At 38.2% G+C, this 22,724-nt stretch overlaps 2 protein-coding genes across 8 annotated transcripts in view; one reads left to right on the top strand and one right to left on the bottom strand.

Moving 5' to 3' along the window:
• VRK2 (VRK serine/threonine kinase 2) overlaps window positions 1–19,361 on the top strand; it is a 49,314-nt gene extending 29,953 nt beyond the window's left edge. For 2 of the 5 annotated variants that reach the window (XM_040550862.1, XM_040550861.1), the window contains exons 9-14: window positions 5,504–5,624; window positions 8,646–8,704; window positions 10,972–11,153; window positions 15,182–15,358; window positions 15,703–15,876; window positions 18,834–19,361. In XM_040550862.1, the coding sequence (XP_040406796.1) occupies window positions 5,504–5,624; window positions 8,646–8,704; window positions 10,972–11,153; window positions 15,182–15,358; window positions 15,703–15,876; window positions 18,834–19,064 (944 nt within the window). In that variant the 3' untranslated portion in view covers window positions 19,065–19,361. Of the gene's footprint in view, window positions 1–5,503; window positions 5,625–8,645; window positions 8,705–10,971; window positions 11,154–15,181; window positions 15,359–15,702; window positions 15,877–16,592; window positions 16,727–18,833 lie in introns of all 5 variants that reach the window. The other 3 variants (XR_005818045.1, XM_040550864.1, XM_040550863.1) reach the window with 3 other exon arrangements.
• FANCL (FA complementation group L) overlaps window positions 18,518–22,724 on the bottom strand; it is a 29,714-nt gene continuing 25,507 nt past the window's right edge. For all 3 annotated transcript variants that reach the window (XM_040550865.1, XM_040550866.1, XM_040550867.1), the window contains exons 9-14: window positions 21,758–21,841; window positions 21,094–21,139; window positions 20,923–21,004; window positions 20,033–20,149; window positions 19,632–19,703; window positions 18,518–19,159 (exon numbers count right to left, since the gene is read on the bottom strand). In XM_040550865.1, the coding sequence (XP_040406799.1) occupies window positions 19,124–19,159; window positions 19,632–19,703; window positions 20,033–20,149; window positions 20,923–21,004; window positions 21,094–21,139; window positions 21,758–21,841 (437 nt within the window). In that variant the 3' untranslated portion in view covers window positions 18,518–19,123. The remainder of the gene's footprint in view (window positions 19,160–19,631; window positions 19,704–20,032; window positions 20,150–20,922; window positions 21,005–21,093; window positions 21,140–21,757; window positions 21,842–22,724) is intronic.

The raw sequence follows: 22,724 nt of genomic DNA, 5'->3' as shown, positions 1-22,724 counted from the left end.
CTTGCTCTCCTTTTCCCACTGGTCTGACAGAACTGTTACTGTTGATATTAACATAGCCCAGTGCTTGTCCATTTTCACTTTTCTTTTACATTCAAGGGATGACTAGATGACTAGAATACCTGCAGGCTTCATTTTGTGAGGAAGGATGTGCAGGAATATAAACACTTCTGCCTGGAAACAAATTCTTTCTGAGCCTGCATGGCTTCTAGAGAACTTCAGCTCTAAGTGGCTCTGGATCAAGAGGTTTATTTGGCGTCTGTCCATGTACAGTTAGGAGTCAGAGGGAGCCTGCTGCATTTTTTTGTCGGTCAAATGAATTATTGATTTGCTGCAATTTGGTATGTGCTTCCTGAAGACTCTGTGCAGGACAAACTGTAAATCCCAAAATAAAAGGAAAATCTAACCAGTCTGGTGAAAAATGGGTGAAACTTTGCAGAGTAAAATAAATAAAAAGATGTTTTAGTTTCTGAATGTTGGATTGGAAATGTGTCCGCAGCAGAAGAGGGAGCAGAAGGTCATTGTAAGTGAAGGAAGAGTCAGGCTTTAGCAAGGAGGAAAGATTGAATAGGTTTTTGAAACCACCTCTGCAAGCTTATTCTGTCCTGCCAAGAATGGCCAGAAGTAGCAAAAATAAGATGAGCATCACCGTTTCCAGCACAGCTGATGAGTGTGGCTTGGAATTGGCTGTTTTCTTTAGTTTGGGTTTCTCATGCTCTACACCAGGAATTCAAAAAGTTAGTGAACCTCATGGCTGCTTGTCAGCCCCTTGCCTTTGTGATATATTTTTTCCACGCAGATGTAAAGGAGGAGTAAAGCTTCCCATCCCCAGCCCCTGCCACACGTTCTCCTTAGTGCAGCCTTGGGACCTCTTACAACTGACCAGGTAGCCCATCTCTTGCCACCACCATTTTGTCTCCCTCTCAGACCTGATGGTGAAGTTCCCCAACATCTTCCCACTACATAAATTTCTCCCCCCTGAGTCAGGACCCCAGCCCTCTTCAGCACCTCCCATCTCACCAGTCCTGCTTTTTATCCGCTCCCTGCCTGTGTGTAGAGGAGAATCCTGACGCTGGCCACACTCTCTTATTGCAGCTGCAGCAGAGCATTACGGATGCTAGCAGTGCACGAGCTAGGAGGCTCTGCAGTGAGGTTCTGTGCTCGTGAGCTCGGACGCGGCAGGGCAGAGGCAGGAGTGTAGCTGCTTTTGTGGCTCCCGAGGTGCGTTAGGCATCCCGAGGCTGGGGCTGCCGGCCAGCTGTAGTCCAGCTGCAAGAGGATGCGAACCCTCAGGACTGCCAGGCTGATTTTGGCCCCTCTGACCACCCGCAGTGGGCCAAGAGCTTCAGGAGCTCCTGCCAGCACTGCAGCACGCTTCGTGCCTGTCAGCCATCCAAGCAGCTGAGCGTGTAGCTGCAGGATTCAGGTTTGGGACAGGGACCGTGGCTGGCACAGAGGAAGTTGCTCGTTGCCATGCCCCAGGTTGAGTTATCTGGAAGGGTTGTAGTCCAATTGTGGCAACGCTGTGTTTGCACTGGATTTATTTTTCTTTCCATCATTGCATGGTGGTGGTTGTTATTGGTGAGTACTTGAGCAAAGCGCCAAGCTAACGGTGCAGAACTGTACATGAGGGAAGGAGGGACTGTTCCCGGCCCCTGCTGGCAGCTCTCCTGCCTGGGACTGGATAACTCCCTATAGAATGGCCTGCAGGCATTAAAAGTCATTTAACTTCTTTTTTTTTACTGTATTTATCTAACCTTTTTCCTGTAGCTATCCACTCGATTCAGTAATTCACTGTACTGCTGCAGCGAACTCCCTGAGACTGGCCGGTATGCTGGGGAAGCGTTACCGTGTTATTACATCTTCTGGGCTCCTTCCTCCTGCCACTAATACTGGAACTGATTTTTGGCAAATCTTGTGTTTGTCTGTTTTTATCTTCCCAACTTCAAGTTAAAAAAAAATAAAATTGTACCACACTCAGTTCATTTATTAAAACGTTATGATGAGACATTTTTAACATAATTATATTTCTCCATGGTCATGTTAATGCTCCTTTCCTTTATGGGCATTTGGATTAATGGCTCTGCTATAAGTTATATTTGTTTGTGATTTAATATGAATTTGTATGCTGTAATGTCAGTGAGAATTGGAGATTCCACTGTATGTAGACACAATACAAGCAACTAAAATGATCCTTTTTATGAAAAGCTTCCAATCTAAAGAAACAGTAATGGTGAAATTATAATGTAACAGTGCTAATTAAAAATAGTAGAAAAAACATTTCATCTCCTGCTCATTAGCCTCCTAGGTCTCTACAAAAGGCTTGACAAAGTTATCTAAATAAGGGCCATGGAGGAAAACTCCCATTTTACATGGGTTTAAGATGAGCTTCTTGGGAGCAGTGTAGCATTGAGAGCATGGCATGGCTGCTGTGATATCATTTATGCTCTATTTTGAAATAGTAATCTGAATTTATATTAGGGCTCAGATAGCTGCCAAATCCAGTATATGAAGATACATAATATATTTTCTTTTCAGGGTGAATTGCTTCAGTTACGTTATTCTGAGTTATTGTTCAGCCCTATGCCTGCATGTTGAGTATATGTTTGTAGTGCGTATAAAACTTCTTATGGCCTGACTCTGATTTCATTGACATGGTTGTTAATTCATTAACTTCAGTGGAGTTGTTTCTGATTTATTTTGTCAGGAGTGAGAACAGAATCAGGCCTTAAATCTTAAAATTAAAAAGTTAAACTATAAAAAAATTGTGAAATAAAATACTGCACTGTTAAGTAGTATTTCAGATGAGACTAAAATAATAATAAAAAATCGTAGTTAATAGAAAACCAGAAATCAAGTATCTATACGGAAAGAGAAAACTACAGATTTTTAGTCTACAGTGAAATAACAGAATTTGATTTAAATATTATTTTGAATATATGTTCTTGTAATGGTGCCAAGTTATCAAGCAAAATTGTTGTATTTTTGCCTGGCTATTGCATTTAAAAATGAAGCCAGATTCACATCTCTCAGTTGATGTTTATCAAGGGTTCTTGTAATCTCCAATTATATTAGCAGATATATTTTGCAAGTAAATGGATAGTTGAAATTTATATATTAGTGCTTTATTTGGGTGAAAATCTAATTATTCCATTGGTTATAGATCATATTAGTTCATTAAAATTAGCTGTTTGAATACATTTTTTTTACTAGAATCGAAATGATTTTAAAAGTTCAGGAAGTTAGCATCTCTAGTACTGAGCTGGGAAAGAAGCAGAGACAAAGAATAAGCTCGTACAACCAAGTAATCAAACGCTGACATTTTCATGTGGATCTATGAAAAACACATGTAAAAGTCTTTATGCAGTAACACTTGCAGTGACCTGGGAGATAAAGTGATACAGGAATTTACCATCTTTCTGTAAAACATTTCCCCTTTTATTTTCGAGTGATGTATGGTTCAGTTACACGTATGTGTCTATTTTTTTCAGCTGACTGCCATGGCTTTAGGAACGTCTTGGTGAAGGTTTACTTGCACCCATCTACCCGTTTGTGGTTGCTTTGCTCTAGCATTAGCTGGGGAAGGGCTGGAAGATCTGGATGGGAGGAAGATGGTAATTAGTCGTGGCCAAACTGTGACTGGGAAGTAAACTTTATTCTCTGGGGACTGCTTTGTCAGAAAACCTTAGGTTAGCTCCTGAAGCCTAATTGACTTAGCATTATTTACAGATTTATATCAATTAGTCCCTCAGTGGATAGCAGTGTCCTATTGTAATTCTGACAGTTTTTCTCAGAAGGCCACTTTACGTAGCCCATCTTACGCAAGCAGGTGCCAGAAAAGCACTGAGTGAAAATTAGAGGATCTGCAATCAAAAATGCTGGCTTATATGGTTCTAATCTGGAATTGCCATAATGGAAAAAGGAGTTGTGAACACATGTGTATGAATGGACTTGTTCCACAGTTAACAGGAGATTTATGGTGGAAGAAATCACTACAGAACAGCAAGTGGTAGAGATTGTGTTTTTATTTTAATACGAGAGCCAAGTCTTGCATTAGGACATTGTTGAATCTAGTGCAGAAAATAAACGACCCCCGAGGGACAGTGTAGCATTCTGTTAGATTGAAGGGCCTTTAATAATCCCATAGTCTAATAGCAGTTCAGATAGAGAATGCATGAGAACTTATCTTCTGCTTTCACAATAATGCGTGTACGGTAACAAGAAACAGTTATGATGTGTTGGCACCATAGCTTTTAGCAGATGACTTTTTAAATTAAAAGATAAGTTTGCTGAGTGACTTTCTGGAATTTATTTAATGAAGGCCCATAAAATATGATATCTGTTTACAACTGGATTAGCAGCGCTGTGCTCAACTACCAGTCTTTACTCTAGGCAAGAAGTATGGAGCAAATCTGAAATCTTCTTTCATTCCTGGAATGTTCAAACTCATTTTGGAAAAGCATAAATTTAACTTCTACATCTGTCTGTCTTTAGTCTTGATAAACAGTTTGGGTTTTTGCAGGTTCCATGTTGTCTTGTCCTGCAAACTATAGGCTGTAAGTCAGATGTGTACAGAAACATTGCAAAAAATCCCCCTTGTTCAAATTTTTCAAGTTTGGCTTCCTCCGACTAGCAGTAAGCAACAGCAAATGTGTTAGTATCACATTTTTTTCCCTTTCCCTTGGAAAAGTCAATATATAGATTAACTTAAGTTACTTATTTTTCTGCACAGGATATGTTTGTGGATGGGGCTAATTTTTGATTGAATTATATCTACTGTATTTTTATTCTGTAGTTAATAGGTGTGTTTAGGGTGTGGGGGGTGAGAGTAAGTTCTTCCTGAAATAACTTCTTTTTTGGAAACAGGTAGTGGCAAGTTTACCCAGGACTTGCTAAACCGTAAGTGTATTTGAGCCTGGGCTACAGCTCTCTCTGAACAAACAGTTCATGGTACTTGTAAGCAGACAACTTTGGTGTGTAAATGTACACTAGATGGCAGTTTTGTCATATCTTCCAAGTTCAAATAGCTCTGTAGTAGAACAGGAAAGGCCATCAGTGTTTAGTCTGCACTCACGGGGTCCCTGCATGACCAATGTGGACCCCATGGACTTCCTGGAACATGTGTTAGCAATTTAGCAGCAGACATTTATTTCTTTGTTTTACTGCTTGGCTCTTTGAGAAAGTGTTGGTACTCAGTTATGGGCTGTCTGGATCATGTCAGAGGCCATGGGGATCAAGTCCATGTGACAGGCCAGACTGAGGAAGGATGAAGTTGGAGGAGGTGAGGAAAGTGACCCCTTACTTCAGCAGCAACAAGTCACTGCCTGTCTGTGGACTGTGGCCAAAAGCCTGGGCGTTTTAGGCCTAATACAGCTGAACAAACAAAACACTTTGCCCATTTGGCTTTTTCATATTTCATCAACAGTAGTTCAATCAACGTCTTTTCTGTTTCCTAAGAAGAGGTTCTTATTCTTTATCTTTTTTTTTCTCCCCCCTTCTGTTTTAGCCCCATCCAGACGAGGTGACCTTGAAATCCTTGGCTACTGCATGCTGCAATGGTTATGTGGGAAACTACCCTGGGAGCAGAACCTGAAGGACCCCGTAGCTGTCCAGACTGCGAAAACAAAGTAAAACTAAACCCACACGTACACATGCATGTACCACCCCAGAGCCCTACAACATCCTCATCACTTAAAACAGGTCTGAAAAGGACAATTTACATCCTGTAGAGTATCACCTTACAAGAGAGCTAAAACAATTTTCCTGAATAGGGAGGTGTTAGAAGCAGTTAAAGACGTGAACTCCATGTGCGTATAGACCCTCTCGCACATTTTACATATGTACTGCTGCAGAGATATGATAAACTCAGCTGCAGAGTCCAGTCATTTTGTCTGCTAGATATTTTTTCAATACTCTGTTTAAATCACAGGTTTGTGAACAAGTGTGTGCCTTACTGCATATGCGGAAGGATGTTGTAGGTTTCCATTGAAGTTCTTGGGTGCTATGTAGAGACTGTAGTACAAAAGTCTCTTGGAAGTTTTCTTTCACATGTGTATTGAATGTATTTAACTTGCTATTTGATACCTGGTTTTTAGATGTTTTTATGTAGATTTTTAATGTTATACAAGCCTACTGGCGTTACAAACATTTAAATACCAAAATACTAAAGAATTTGCTTAAAATCTTTTCTTTTTCCCAGCATGACTCATTAGAGCTTACTAAAGCAACAGAGTGTATTAGTGTTTTCCTTCACTGTTTTCACAGTTGGGACTTGAGAGAGTTAATTGTATGTGGTACAGCATTGCCTGTAGAAGGCTATACAGAAGAGTACTTATCCATAAATGTAACATCACAATTGGAGAAGGCAGCAAACTTTTAAGTAGGGCAAGTCACAACAGAGGTACACAATAGGGATAGCTGATCCACAGAAATCAATCTGCAAATTCAGTGTGGCATCGACTCTCAACAGAGAAAAAGGTTAGCCTGCAGACTGTGGATAATACAGATTGCATCTGTAAATGTTGACATCGTATGTTATATTTAATATTTCTTCTTTAGAACTTCTGATCATTACACAACCCCCTGCAAAGTAACACTTATACAATGCAATGTTAAATCAATTTAATCAATCAAGCTGCTTCACTAATTCTTCCCGTGCAATTAACCCTTCAATTGCTAGCATTTTCAGGATGCCAGGCAAACATGCTTAGGAGGAAATGTACAGAAAATGATAGATTAGATTTAGCGGTATCATCCTTTTAGTTTAATGAATTAAGTTCCTTGGTATCAGGTAATGTTCCCCTTTAACTTATCTATTTTTGAGTGCTTGTGCTGTTTTTAAAGGCCGGAAATAGTCATCACCATGCAGGTGTTTACCTGGTCACTTATAAGTACGTTACCAGCACAGGCAGATCACTTCTGAGCACACCAGTCTTTTGCTGTGAGTCTGTGTGATTAGGATGAAGATGGGGCTAGGCCTGGAAGGGTGATGCATTTGGAAAGCAGGAGTAAGAGCAGAACCTCAAATTCTGCTGTCCGCTGGTGGTCTCATCCCTCCCTAACAGGTTCTTAAGTCTTTGCTACCAGTACCTGGGGCGATGAGGCCGCTGTGCATGGGTAAGGGGGTATTTAAGGACTGCTGGTGTACTTGAGATCAGAAATGTTCATGCCACAATTGGAGGGGAGTCTCCATTTGAATTAGAATTTAAGCTAAATAAAAGGAAAATGTGTACATTTAAATATTTAGTTCCCCAAATTGAAAACCCTCCTTCTGATATTAAAGAACAGCGCCTGGTGAGACTAAAGGTACATCTAGCCTTGGATCCTGGTTTGAAAGATTGTCAGGAGTGCAAGGTCTTAATAAGAAAAGGAACTAAAATACTTTTTTAATGAACTGTGTAATTTTTTTGTTATTTGAGATTACTTGTGTTTTTTGCATAAGAAAACAAAGTGACTGCAGTGTGAAGATGTGCATTCCAAGTAGCTATACATTAAATAATCCCATTCCTCTTTCCATTTGTTACAAAATGCCAAGCCTACAGAGACAACTTCACGGGGTGGGACTCGCAGCCCTGACCTTGGCAGCATCCCTCCATTACCACAGAAGCAGGTCTTGGACCAAGGCGTGCTTGGTGGATTCCATCCTTCAGACTTGTGTTGGCAGAACTTGGCTGAAGTTCGGGTCTCAGGGAAGCTGTTGCATGCCAAACCAATTAATTTGAAATGGCTGGCTAACCAGATTACGGAACTGAAGATTATTAGCCTATGTACCCCAATTTATGCATTTGAGAACATATCCTGTTCCTCGTTGGTGGACCTTTATGACTCCTTAAAACAAAACAAAACAAAGGATCCTTTAACAGCATTAGCAGCTAGGCTGCACTAATAGATTTCACTCAGAGCAAGGGGGCTGGTGCATTTGCAGGCTCCTCCAGGTGCTAGGAAATTGGGATACATGCCTGCTCAAAATGATCGCTGGTATTACTTCACCCATCTTTTAGGGTGTGATTCATTCTGAGCTCCAATTCTCTTTGCTATCTCTGTTTTTGGATAGATAGAAAGTAGATCTGTGCCCCTGCCTTTTATTTTTTATTTTATTTTATTTTATTTTATTTTATTTTATTTTATCTTATTTTAATTTTGCACAGGACTCACAGAGGTTTATCTTCCCTCTCCCTCTCTCTGTCCCTGCCTTGCCTGCTTGTAATTTTGACAGCCATCACCCAGCTGCCTATGAACCTATATGGCAGAAAGAATCTGATGTTAAATTACTACTAGGCAGACCAGAACTGCTTCTTAAATTTCAAAACACAAATATTAATCATTAAGCTGAAATCAGAACAAGCTATTTCAGTTCAAAGGAATTTCTTTTCTCTCTCTAGAAAGCTTAAAACATCTGTGAAGGAAAACTTAATGTTAAAAGCACAGTCTTAGCTGCAGGCCAGGTCTTGCTGAAATCAGCAGTCTCTAAAGAGTTAAAAATATAGCTGGTAAGGGGAGATCTTGTTTTAAAAGCAGAACTGTGAATCATTAGCTATCCCGGAGGTCCACTCCCTTTGGAATTGAGACTTGCTGTCTACCTAAATCCCAAATGAAGAATCACCTGCTCCAAAACCACATTAAATTGTTGCACTCTCATGTTGTTTCAGACTTATGGATGAGCTCCCAGATTCAGTTATGGAATGGAATTCTTCTGGAAGCAGCTGTAGTAAGTGTGCTTACAGTGTCTACCATATAGCTTTTCAGTCTGTTACAAAAAACACCTAAATGTCTTACTCTATTTGGGGGAAGCAGAAGAAAAATAAAAGTAACACAAATTTAACCAACTCTCGAATTTCAATTATTAAACTTCCTTGCTATGCTTTGCACCTTTAGGCAGATGTGTTCAGATGAGTCACGCAGTGCTACCAGTCTCTAATCTTAGGACAAACCGAGAGTATCTGAGTCAGCAGCACCTGACTTTCCTATCGTGCAGCTCAGTTCTGTCGAGCCTAGAAATCAAACTCGGGGCTCAGCTTCTCCTTTCCTTTTTTGCTCCCAAAGTCCTTTGATGTCCTGTCCACATCCTTACTCGCCTCCCCTAAGCTTCCCTCTCTTTCCTCTGTCTTCCTGTGTTTACTTGCTGAGTTAGTTAAATTCTGAGGAGAAGGTAGCTGTGACTTCTTTCCTGCACATGGAAGAGACCAGGGTGAGGTTTCCACTATTAGCAGCTTTTTACGAGGTTCGGATGTGTCCCTTGCCAGATCCAGGAATGCAGGTTTGGTAATGAGCATTAAAAGCTGAGGGACGAGGGAATTAGTAAAGAAATCTCTACAATGCTCAAGGATATGTTCTGTATTAAATAGGGTATTAAGATAACAAATAGTACAAAATGTATGTAATTCATGAATGGAGGCATTTGGAGCAGTTTTGCTTTATCCTGTTTGTGTAAAATCTGGCACTACAGTGGAAGTTCTCTGGATCCATATATGTGCAGCATAAGAATTCAGCCTGCTGTATCTGTATTTAGCTGATAACAGGGTAGTTATGTAATACTCATTGTTAGATTGTATGTCAGACTCATTAATTTAGGGTGTAATTTAATTGAACTAACAATTCTGACTTCAGTGGAAGTGGATCACGCCCTTCATGTACAAGCTTATTATACTTTAAGCATTTTTAACCTGAAGGCTTGTTTACTGCAGGGGCAGAAAGTAAATTTCTGGACGAGTTGAATGCTGGTCACTCTACAATAAATGATTCTTGATGCTTAATGATATTTAATGATTAAGGATACTTAATGCTTTTATTGCAGGAACTTCTGTTGCTGCTTTCCTGCATTATCCCATAAGCAAGTACTAAGTAGATAATACAGGCACTGTGGGCTAAATTTTCAGCCCTCATGAGCGGCAGTACAAAAATCATAATCAGTCTCATCTGTGATGCATGCGATAGAGTGACATAAGAGATCTCAGCCACATGAAATCCAGGGTGTCAGGAAGCAGTAACTATCCTAGAAAGAAGGAACTGTCTACAAAAGTTTTATCGCGTCATATTTTGAGTTTGAAAAAGCAAATGAAGGCATGGTTTGTCTTGTTATATGTCTCTTCGGTGAAATACACAAGTAGTACAGGGAAAATCCCTTTTTGTTTAGGGAAAACACCACATTTCCGTCAAAGGTCAGGAGCTATTTAGGTTTATTCATTTATTTTCATAACATTTCTGTATTTGAATGATTGGAATGCAGGGCATATTACATAAAATATATTCATGATGTACATACGTATTTAGTAAATGTTTACTTCTGGGATTTTACCAGATGCTAATATCTGGTGGAGCACTTCACTTTTAGGATACGCTTGGGTCTTCAACTGAAATAAAAGTTTGACAACCTGCCCCCCCCCCCCCCCCCCATGTTTTCCTAATAGCATTATTTCTGCACATTCAGTGGTTTCCTTGTTTCTAGAACCACTCAATAGTGATAGCAAAATAATGCTGCTGTTAGACTGTATTAGTACGTAAACAAAACCACTATTTGTCGGAGTATTAGAAGTAAAAACAAAATTCTGCTATTCTCCAACGCATTCTAAGGATAATATCTATGCAGATTAAAACGGAGTTGTTGAGACTATTTAATTTTTAAAGTGGTATTATGATCCTTCAAATATAAACTGCTTCTATTTTATACAGAACTGTCCAGTATTTGTCAATGAAGTGTTTTGATTAATTATGTTTGGATAACTTTCAGTACCACACAAATTGCACATGCATAACAAGAGATAGCACTTAAGGGTTAGCTTGTTTATCCAAGTCTATCTTTTCCTTTTCTCATCTTGTAAAGACAAGATACTGTCAGCTCTGTTTTGAGTGTTGTCTTCAGCTGAAATTTTGTCATCTTGTTTGGCAGCATAGGATTGGCATCCATTTTGGAATTAAATTCTTTTGAAGTTTTAGGTCTACACCAAGTGAAATTTACATTTGAAATACACTCCACAGGTGAACTATCCAAGTTTTTGGCATGTGTTTATGGCTTAGCTTATGATGAGAAGCCAAAGTATCAAGCGCTCAAGAAAATCTTGCTGGATGGATTAGAGTCAAGTGGAACTCACTACGATGGCCCTCTGGAATTTTCCACTGCAGGACGTGCACGAAATCGTTGTACTGCTGAAGCGTCAAAAGTAAGTAAGAGAGTTCTGGGATTATTTCCGAAATTGTTGCCTTTTCTTTTGTAGAAGAGGAAATAGTTTAATATTGCAAAATGAGACTGACACAACATTTCTTTTTGCCTTAAATACATAGTGTTTGTTAATTCCTGTTTCCCCTGGCTTTGCTAAAAAGTGGGATGTCAACCCTTAAGGAGGAAGAACTGTCATGAGTCCTTTTGACCTACGGCCTCTCACTTCAAAGTAGTAGGTCTGTGGAGAATGATTTACTTTCAGGATAATGGGGAAGCCAAGGACTTTGTTCACCAACATCTTGAAGAAAAGCCTGAATGCCAGTTTTTTCCTTCTTTCCAGATTAAAAGCAAAGTTACCTTTATTAGTGAAAGCATTTAATTCATTTTCTTACTTTCAAGCTGTTCTTTGTCATTTGCTTTTATACTCCTGCAGCCACTAATGTGGAGGAGGTATTATTCTGGGATTTAACTGCGTTATTGGTATGCAGTGATACACTAACGTGGAATTTGAAAACTGACAGCTATCGTGTTACGTTTTCCTTTTGTACTTTTAAGTCTGAAGCTACATGGTTAATAACACAGTGTTTTAATAAGTGGAAATTGAGGTAATTAGCAGTCTTACTGGACTTGCTGTGAAATGTCAGTCCTGGCATACCTCTGCCTTGAAACTACCCGTATGCAAAAGCCCCGTTTCTGTCTCTGATGCGTGTGCAATAAGGCAGGGTCAGGGTACCATTCATTTTTAATATTTCTGGTGAACTTTGGACCATCACAAGTGTACGTGAGCCAAGAATGCAGGATGCAAACTAATGTGACTGATAGGCTGCGAGATGAATGGTGATTCAAGTATCAGTGCACAGATGGTTCTGATTTGCTGAGTTTTGTAGCTGCTGCAACTGAAGACATAAAATATCCTTCTAGTCATAAATTAGCTCTTTGGAAGCAAAACCTTGGCACCAGAGCTTTACAACCTTCAATTAGTAGGGAAAGAAGTATTTGAATGACTGTGGTATTGACATCTGTAGGCCTGCATAGTAATCATTCCTAATAGAAGAGAATATCTGTTTGAGGGGGTTTTGCATGGCTAATTAACCACCAGTGAGAATATGTAATTTTTTCATGATCTCCTGATTGTCACCTTTCTCTCATGATACAATTACATTTTATTGTAGCAAGTGCCTCACAAACCAATTGTCAGCACTATTTACGTATTACGGAAGGCAGGACAAAAGTTCATGTTTAATAAAAAGGCACTGGGTTTTGATCTTGGTAATTACAGATACTTATTTTAGCAATTTTATTAACTTTTCTGTTTTTACCACTTTTGTCTTTTAACAAAACCAAAAGCTATTTCCGTGACAGAATTTCCCTTGCTGTCTATGATGGTGACCATGTTGTCCTCCCTAATTTCAGGTGATTTTTTTTCTCCAGTTTGTACTGTTTTCTGAACTTAATTGAAATATCAGGTAGCTGTTAACTGATCTCCAGTGGATCTGGTTGGATCTCTGGTGCACATATCTTTGATTTCTTAGGGTTGGATACTGGATAGTAAATCTGTTTTCTTCTCATTGCCTGGTCTAAGACTTGTTCAGCATGGTGGCATAAAAGATAAAAACGTCTGGACTGTAAAAGCTGCTGTAGCACTTACTGTTTGCAAGTGCACAACCCTACTGAAAAATCCATGAACGTGGAGTGTCACTTACTAGCACTCTGGTGCTGTAGGCTTAAGCAGAATTGTTTCTTGTGGCCACCGAGACTCGGGAGAGAGTCTGCATATTGCTAGATCTTGACACCTATCATCACATTTTCAGAGAACTGTTTATGTTGACTGTCTTACTTTTTGGAATAATAAGAATGCTAGTGCTGTTCCAGTGATCACCTATTTTTTTTCCTCGAGTATGTTTCTTCAGCCAGCTGTGCTGCTTACATGGAAAAGTTTCCCCTAACAGTCACTGCAAAACAGCTGCAGAAAGGAAATTTCTAGGGTTATTCAAAGGACTTAAAGGGCACTTAAATACAAGTAGAGAGAGCAGGTAACTGAACTTTCTCTGAATTTATTGCTATTTTTAGAAAATCCAATATTCAATCTGTGGCTATTGACTTTGGAGAGTATTCAAGGCCTGGTGCACTTCGGTGCTACAGTTCTGACACTGTTGGATGGCAGGCAGGCACTTCCCACTGTAGCTCTTCGTGACGCTGTCTGTAGTTATTCTAGTTCTGACTCCTTTCATCTCACACCTCTGCGTTCTCTTTCCACCTCTCCTTTTTTCACCAGATATTCCTCCTATTAAAAAGGCAACCTAAAAATAGGGGGAGTCGCTACAAACCAACCCCTGGCTCCTCCCTTCTTGCTTACGAGCAGAATCTGACTCTAGACAACCTGTCTGATTCCACTTGTACCTGTTTGGTGTGGGAAAAGAGGTGATCTTGGGTTAATCCCCTTTTGAGGACCAGTAACCACCCATAAGTACCAGCAAGGAGATCCTGTAACACCAGCTCTCCTTGAAGATGATGTGAGAAGGACTTGCTACAGAATTGAATTTTAAGACGTAGCTCCCTGTATAGTACATGAAATTTGTCTTAGAATGACATAAAAGGTGTAACAGTGGCCACATCCTAGCACTTTGTTTCAGTTACATATCAAAAAGATGATAAAATACTAATTAGGTTAATTCTCAAATTTGTTTACCACAGTTTTTGGCACTGGATAAATACTCTCAGCTTTCTCACCTACAGTGAAAGTGCTAGGATCAGGGCCAAATGAAGTATGGTAAGGCCAGCTGACTAGTTGCTAGATTCCGTAAATTTCATATTAAAGAAAATAATTACAATACCAACTTGTCACTTTATTAGTAATGGAAGATGGTAATTTTTAGGCATACAATAAATATTTTCAGAAGTGCTATAACTCCTCTTTTGAAAGTAATTTTGTAATTTAAAGTATGTGTACATTGTAGAGATAGCAGAGTTAGCTGTCAACAAGATTAGCAGTTCTTACATGATGCAGTATGGTGCCACGATGCAGAGAAAACAGCTTGGGCACCCAAACCCAGCTAACTGTCAGTGTGGCTCTGAGCCTTGCCTATATAATTCCATTTCTCAAGGCTCTGGACAGTGTTATGTCCTGAGGTAGACTGACTGAAACTAGCTTGAGTTGGCATTCAGAACAGATACACCTTTCTGTTTCTAAACATTAATAATTTTCACAGAATAGAACTATGGATTTGTTCTCAAAAGGTGTTTTGGATTCAGCTCTATGAAGTGCCTACTGACACTTTCAATGCTATTTGGGTTGTGCAATTTCTATCTTCTAAATGTATTTAATTTGCAGTAAGAAAAATAAGCCTATTATTTCTTTTCTAGCTGCTATATTGAGATACAGCTGCTGCACAGAGGACCATATGCAAACATTACAGTTACAGAATTATTAGTGTGCCAGAAGTACCAAAGGCATGTGGCATACAGCCTGTGTTTTGGCTACGTTTGTCTTCCAAGTTACAAAAGCCAAAAACACATCATTTGATACCCAGCGCTTAGAGCAGCACTACGAAAAACTTGCTTTAACTCAAGTAACTATTCACCATGTATTCCCAATTACATTTCAGAAGCCTGTAGAAGAATATAAGACTTCACTCTCAAATTAGATTACCTGGGCCAACAGACTTACTGATTATCTTTTAGACAGTTTTGCATTTGACTCAATCCAGTGATATGAAATGCATTCAGCAATACTTAATGATACAGTGACTTACTGGCCTCATTCCCAATAAAGGTTATTAATGAATATTTTGAAAGGTATAGCTCAAGTTTATTATTATGTAGCATACTTCCCAAATACAGCATAGCTCTAACTTTGTACTGCTTGAAAAAGACATTTATTGATAACTAAAATGCTGAAAACAATTCTTTTGAGAAAGATAAAAGCTTACTCTCACTCCGTGTTCTCAGGACTGAAGTGAAGTTAGAACAGTTTTCTTTTTAAAATACTGAGGGATTTTTTACTAAACAAAAGTGTTGACTGTTCATCAGCAGGTTTGCTTACCAAAGCCTGTACCAAAACCAGTTCAACAGAAGCAAAAAAAGATGGAAGGTGAGGAATACATGCGCCCAAACAAGGCCTGTACTGCGGTAACAGGCAGACAACTCCCAGATGAAGAAAAGCCAAGTAACTTACACCGGATGCTTCCACAACCAGAGCCTCAGCAGGTGAGGATTTTGGCATGGCTGTAAATGCATGGTATCTTCTGGGAGTTTACGTGCTCTGTTAGCTCAATGTCCAGCTCTTGGGAAGGGCAGAGGAGAAGAGTGCTTGAAAAAAGTCAAGCATTAAGTCCCAAACCAGCAGAAGCTGGCATATGCCTAATGGCTTGTATTATTCGAAGCATGCAACTTGGAAGCTTCTTATGTAGCCCAGGTAGTAAGTGCAGTCAAGGTGCTATCCTTACCTGTTTCCAACCTGGCAGGTTCAAATATAAGAATAGTACCTGTGATAATGGTGAATCCTGCTGATTATTTTTCAGCATACAAAATTACTGTCTGTCCATCAACAGGTTCACTTACCAAAGCCTTCGTGGAAACCAGTGCAAAAGAAGCAAAACAAGATGAAAGAGGAAGACTCCAACTATCCAAGCAGGCCCCAAGCTCGGATAACACACAGGCAATTCCAGGCTGAGGAGAAGCCAATTAAATTGAACAGCACAATTCAGGAGCCTGACGCACAAAAGGTGAGTTTTTTGGTTTTACCTTTGAAGAAGTGTGGCACATGGGGAAAGAAGGTTCAGCTTTATTAAAATAGAGTTTAAAAAACAAACAAACAAAACCACCAGCACACACAAACCCAAAACTAAGTGTATGCAAACTTGATGTTTGCCACAAGCACTAGAAGTTTGTGTGTGGTTGCTTGGTCACACTGTTGCCAAATTAACACTCATTTAATTTTTTTCTATAGCTTTGTAGTAAAGCACTGGAATATTGTGCATGCCCAACAGATAAAAGTGTTGGGAAACATCAATCTCCTTTTTCTTCCCTGTTGTTTTCTTGGTAGAAACTTTCTTTAGTAGTTACCTTTTTACATAGTAGAAAACTTGATAGCAGTCTTAATTGAGTTCCTAAATTCTGACTTTTTAATCTGAGGATTTTAGAAGCTAACTAACTCACCTCAAATAATATTAGTAACTACTGCATGAAAGTATTGAATGAATTCCTACAGAATGAAAAATATTAATCAAGGTTTTAGTAAAAATAATGCAAAATAAGGTACATCTTAGTGAACATATTGTGCTCCTTCATTTTCTACAGAGCTTGAGTTTATCTTAGCAAATTCAGATGTTTGTTTCTTTCATATAGAAAAACTGTTAAATGAAGACAAGTTCTAATAAGCACAAAAATGCAACTTTTAATATAGCTTTATTATTAATACAAAATTCTTTGCTTCAACCAGTCTGCTGATCACTGCCTGGAGACTCCAGTACAAGTTAGGAGAGTGAAGCAGAAAAAGCACAGCTGTACCTGAGAGCATCAGGCAGTAAAGTGGTGAGCAGAACAATTTCTGGAGATGTCTTGGCTAGTAGCAAGGTAGTCAGATTCTGAAAAGTCTCTGGAGTTTTGACACAGTAACACTGTTTCTGTGAAGATATTCTGAGTGCTACTTCATAGTTCTTAAGTGCAAAATTTTAAAAAATGTTAAGGAAGAAAGGTGGCATTCCCCCCATTTATTTTCCTCCTATATAATTTGTTTAAATGCTACTTTTACTCCTTAAGAAAGGTGCAGATGCAGAAATAGAGGCACATTTGGCTTTCCAGCATTACCTAGGGAAAAAAAAAAGAGCTGGTGTCCTTGTAACTTCTCCTGTTCATTTGAACAGCAAGCACACTGCATGGATTGTAGCTCTTGACACTGGAGCGTAACGTGGGGATTTGTGTTTCCATCCTCTTTATGGGAGGAAGAAAAAATACATTTTACAGAAATGGAACTGATCACAGGTCTTGCATTTTATATTATTATTTGCATTTTGATTTAGGCTTTCTAAAAGCAAAGCCACTGTTCCAGTATGATTAATAATGCTTCATCTATGTAGAATAGTTAAAATGGATGTCCTATAACATTTAAGAGACTTAAATGAGAAACTGGAGATGGGAAAAAAAAAGGGGCAGGATTGTTAGTCTCATATTGCAGACCTCCTCTTAATTTCTTTCATGTAATTTTGGGGATTGGTACAGGAAAACTGTATTTTATAGTAGTAAAGTTATGAAAATTCAGGAGGATACTTCATGCACAAAGGGGAAAAAAACTAATGGCTAATGCAGGAGCTGAAGTAATGAGAGTGTATGTCTGTCAAGTGTTCTCCAGAGAGCAATTCCAAGCAGTTTGGTTAGGCACCCACCTGGAGGAGTTAACTGCAGGCACCTTGCTCTGGCCTAGATGCTTGGATGGGATGGCCACCCTGCTCTTAATAGTAGCAGATGATGCAGGTAAAGGTCTGAATACAGAACTTGCAGGGAAAGTTGTTTCCCCGTTTTATCTTTTAAGGGAAGTACATTCAGGAAAACATCAGGTAGCTGCTGGGATAATGGGAAGATGATGAGAAAGATTGAGTGGGTTTGCTTTGTAAGATGCTGCTGGAAAGCCCTTACAGTTTAGGTATAAACCAAAAGGAGAACCAGTTCTGTGCCACAAGGGGAACACCTGAATGAGAGGAGTAGGACAAAAAGAGTAGGATGCTTGTGAGAGACAGGACACCTGGTAAACTGGGAAAGAGAGAATGTGAAAGACAAGCAATGTCTAGAAAAGAATATGGAAACAACAAAAAGCAGAGAAGAAAAAACTTAGAGCTACTGTTATGTTGGACATCATAGTATCTGTCTATCAAATGGCGCCCATTTTTTCACGTCTGTCACTAATTTGAAAGAGGAATAAGGCAGCCGATAATGAAGACATGAAATTTCTAATAGAAAAATACAAATTAGATTACAAATGTTCACCAAGCTATATTGCTATAGTTGAAATTAAGCAGGATGTATTCTCAAAAAATAATATATTGTGAATGAGATCATGGAAAGGAAACCAAAGGTAGACATTTTTCAGACACAGTGGAAAATAAAGGTAAATTTAAAGTTTTGGATTCGTGACAAAACAAACAGTAGTGTTTGTGGATTTATTTCAGAGATGAAAATCAAAAAGGTAAGCTAAAGATGCCATTGCTTCTGTAGACCTAAAAATCCAACCACCCTACCCAACTGCAGCAAAGAACATGCTAATAGGATATTTATGCCATCTATCATAAATCAGGAGAAGTTTAGCTTCACTCTAAAATGCAAAAAGTTACACAAGTTGAAACAGCAAATCAAATTTCAGAGAATTGTCTAGGTTTCCAGTCTTTATTAACAGGAACACTGTAAAGACACTGTTAATATATTAACGTTTTTAGGAAAATAGATATAGAAGATTTTCAGCTGTTCACTTCATTAGGAGAGTCTCTATCTCTTTAAATGGTGTTTAATCATGCTTAATGTTACACACTTAATATACATCTGCAAATTCAAATGTTAAGACTTTGTCAGAATTGCATTGCTTTCTCCAGAATAATTTAAATACCCAGATCTTTGGCATCTTTGTTTTTTTATCTGATTCACATCTCATTCACTCAAATACCAAGGTTGTAATTAATTTTTTTTCCTGCAGAAAGACGCAGGAAGAGAATTACCACCACTCTACCCCCAAGCAACATTCTCAGAATCCAGAAAGAACAATCAAGATCAACTGTTAACTACAGATCATCCAGTATCATTGCAAGAACCTGGTCTTTCTATATCCACTATATTTAGACTTGCATTTACTGAAGAAAGATACCACTACAGTATAGCTATACTTGCGCTTCTGTTTCTAATATTGCTTTCTTTGTCTTTTACTTGATGTCACTGTTTCATTGTCTTCTGTTTAAGTGCAGCAGTGTTCCCACCATGCTGTTTTTCTCAAAGTTTCTTCATGGAAGATTTCAGTGTCAGGGGCTTGGAAAATAGATTTTTAAAAGAATTATGTAAATACATATCTTTTAAAAGTAAGTTATCTTAAACTTTCCAAATCTGCACTGAATAGAGTTCCATATGCACTAAAATATTTTTGGGATGTTTTGTACTATGAATGTTGGGATTCATTTTTTTGGAAATTAATTCTTTGCTACAGCAACATTAAAAGAAGTATCATTAAAGATAACACCGTGGTATTTGATTATTCTAACACTAGTATGTTGCTAACGTACTAGTTATCATAACATCTTTTTGCTGTTTCTGAAGATCTTCAGTTAAATACCAATGCGTTAACTGTATGGGAGTCTAAACTATTCTCTCTTTACCTCGCTGAGCAAAGGGAAGATAAAAGCTACAAATGTATTTTACAAAAGCCTTTTTACAGTGCCTTGATTTTATCAAAGCTACCATGCATTTCTTAATTAAATCACTCATTTTCACCAGATTTCCTTACCTTGTTACAATATGGACATTCACCAAAGATGACATTAAAACTCTGTCTGCTCGAAGGAAGACCTTGTAGCCACTGCAACACAAATAAGCGAATTAAAATTCACGTTTCTTTCATATCAAATTTAAGAACTGTCTATTAACAGAGGATTTTGCAAATAGAGTTAATTTTATATACATCTGACCTGGTGCATGCCAAGCCAGTCTGTATAACTACAAAGCAGGGCAAGTTCCCTTCCACAGTGAGCTTTTTTTTAAGAATTTTGGATTAGAACACAAGAGGAAGCACAGTGGCTTTTCTAGCAATCCTTATGGGATTTTGCTTCATCTGAAATTTGAGGTGTGAAATGCTTATTTTTTAGGATCTGTCAGTGAGTTAACAGACAAGTTTGTCCCATTAATTACCTCATACAGGCAAGCCTGATGAAAAGGTTGTCCGCATCGGGCATCATCACATACTTGATCTGGGGTAGTGCCATCGAGTCGATAGGCATAGCAGATTCCACAGTCCTTAGTAAAATCCTTAAAACACATGTGTTAGTTTACAGTAGAACTGAAAGGAAGAAACAGGGGTGGAACACAGAGAAACATTTTCATCTATCTGGCTTTGGTTTTGCATTTTTTGTTATTTAGAATTACTAAACGTATTTACAACATTATGGTCTTGTAGTTGCTGGACATACAAGACTGCTTGGATATATTTTATCTTCTCACTGCATTACATCTAGTTTGACAAGTGTTTTCATGCTCTTGGGCCTTACCATTTCTTTTTCATCAAACATAATTTGTCTTTGTATTTGGGTATTAGACACAAGACCTCACAGTCAGATATTACTTTAAAAATTTCACAAGTGAAAGCCAAGCTAGTAATCCAGTGTTACAGCATTGTCAAAAATTAATTCCAAGTTTGCTTGAAATGCACCAGTATTTGGATGGCCTCTTGTCCCCTCTAAGCAGCTCTACCTAATTAGAACTTAAGTCATCAACATCCATAACAGAATGTTTGGATTTTTCCACATCTCATTAGCTACTCTGGAACTTCCTCTTTCCCTTTTAATAGTGAAGCCTGTTATTAATCGCCTTACTGCTATGAAGGCCACAGGAAAGTGTGCACCTCTAATCAAAGGTTAACAAGCTCTGACAATTGTTGCTTGAAGTTCAGAAGTCCTTATGACAATATATTAATCCAATTACCTCTCTTCTAAGTCTCTTATTTTTGCTGGCAGTTATAAAATGACCATTTAGATTTTACTTACTCAGAAATAACAACTATTCATTAACAAAAAGCAACTTACGCTTTCTTCTAGCACAGCACGAGATGGAAAATCAATTTCTAAGACATCTTTCAAGTTCTGTAATAAACTGATTTTGGGGTCCCTGCAAACGGGAGAGAGGGAGAAAAAAGTCAACACTAAGAACAGCAAACACCATTTTAGTTTTAAACCTATATTACTAAAGATGCTTACCACAAGTGCATGTTGTTGTTCAGCTTAGTTCTCAAAGGGTTAACCACTACAAAAAATGTACATAAATAATTATAGAATCTTTAGGATCCTCTTCTGTCCCCTGCCCAATTCTACCTCATATTTCAGCACTGAAGTGCAAGGTGTATTTGTTGTTGACTTTTGGTTTTAATTACTTAAGACACCTAAGTCAATGATTGCCCTTAGTTTTAAAAATCCTGTATACTAGCATTTAAAGTAACATACTATTGAAGATGTGATTTATTTCCCTTTAAGAAGTTGGCAAAAAAACTGTGAGAAGTAGAATAAAAGACAAATATTTTCACATGCTACTAGAACATATGTAGTAGATACTTTTATAAAGAAAATTATATTAAACTATAAACATGGTTGGGTAATCATCTGTAGGACAAAGATTTCCCTGTAAACTGTGTTAGGAAAGCACTGGAGAAAAGCATCACTCAGAGCAAAGCAGCATGCCAGGGATTTAGGCTGTTAAAAAAACCAACAGCATCTACTGTGTAAAATTCTCCTACGCACATAACCTAATTCCTAGCTCCGCTTAAGCAGAGTTTAGCCCAGGAGCCCGGCATAGATTACACTAGTATCTGCTCACCAGAGATCAGATTCTAAAAGTGAAATGAACAGCGTATGTCTGCTGGCTTACCGTGATCTGCTCCAAGAAAATAACACTCAGGGAGCATGTTTGGATGCCTGGGATCTACCTCTATGGTCACTGAAACGTTGTTCCCTAAAATGAGAAAGCAAATCATATGTGAAGCTTTTCTTTGCAATCAATTACTTAAAAACTGAAACATTAACTATTTTAAAAAAGTTTTAAATTAGTTATTTCAGGCTTTTTTTTTCATTACTACAAATAATTAAGAAGTTGGTAGGTACCCAAATTAATTGTACAAAACAAGTTTTTCTATTTAAATTTCAGTGGACTGTAATTAAAAATATCAACTTCTTAAAAAAAATTATCAGAGACTAGTCTTAACACTTAGAGTTTTATTTTTGAATAATGAAATTAATGTTATAATCAATTTGAAATCTTAGTGATATTTTAAAGGTAATAGAGATGTAAATGTTATTAATTCCTCATCATCTTTTATAGTCAAAAAGACAAGAGCAAAGCCAGTATTAAGTAGTTTAAGTAGTAAAATCAATGGAGTAAATCCCTCCACCTCACTCTTTACCTAACCCACCTTCCCAGCTCTTCTGCCTTTGGACTTCCTTCTAATTCTCCTTTCACTCTTCCTGGACAGGATCCATCTAATATAATAAGTCCGTTAAAATGCTGGAATTTGTGAATGAGGCAAGGACTTCTTTTAAGCTCTATTTTTACAAATACTAATTTCCTAGAGGTATCACACAAGTCCTCATGTTTTTGAGCTAGGTGCTCAATAAGTTGCAGATACGCAGTATTTTCCTGCAGAATTTTTCATTTTATATTGAACACCATAAAGTCATAACAATTTCTTAAACAGGCTCTGTATTCAGATGGAACGTGGGTTTTTTGTTTGTTTTTAAATACAAAGTTAAGAGTTGTGTTTTTAAGTCCTACTTTCAGTTTACGTAACCTGATTAGATAAGCAGAGCAAATAGCAACCTGAGTTTTACTTTTAAAACCC

This window comes from Cygnus olor, chromosome 3 (genome assembly GCF_009769625.2).
Source record: "Cygnus olor isolate bCygOlo1 chromosome 3, bCygOlo1.pri.v2, whole genome shotgun sequence".
Classification (NCBI taxonomy): domain Eukaryota; kingdom Metazoa; phylum Chordata; class Aves; order Anseriformes; family Anatidae; genus Cygnus; species Cygnus olor.
Note: the sequence above shows the minus strand (reverse complement) of the source record. Positions and strands in the feature narration are given on the sequence as shown.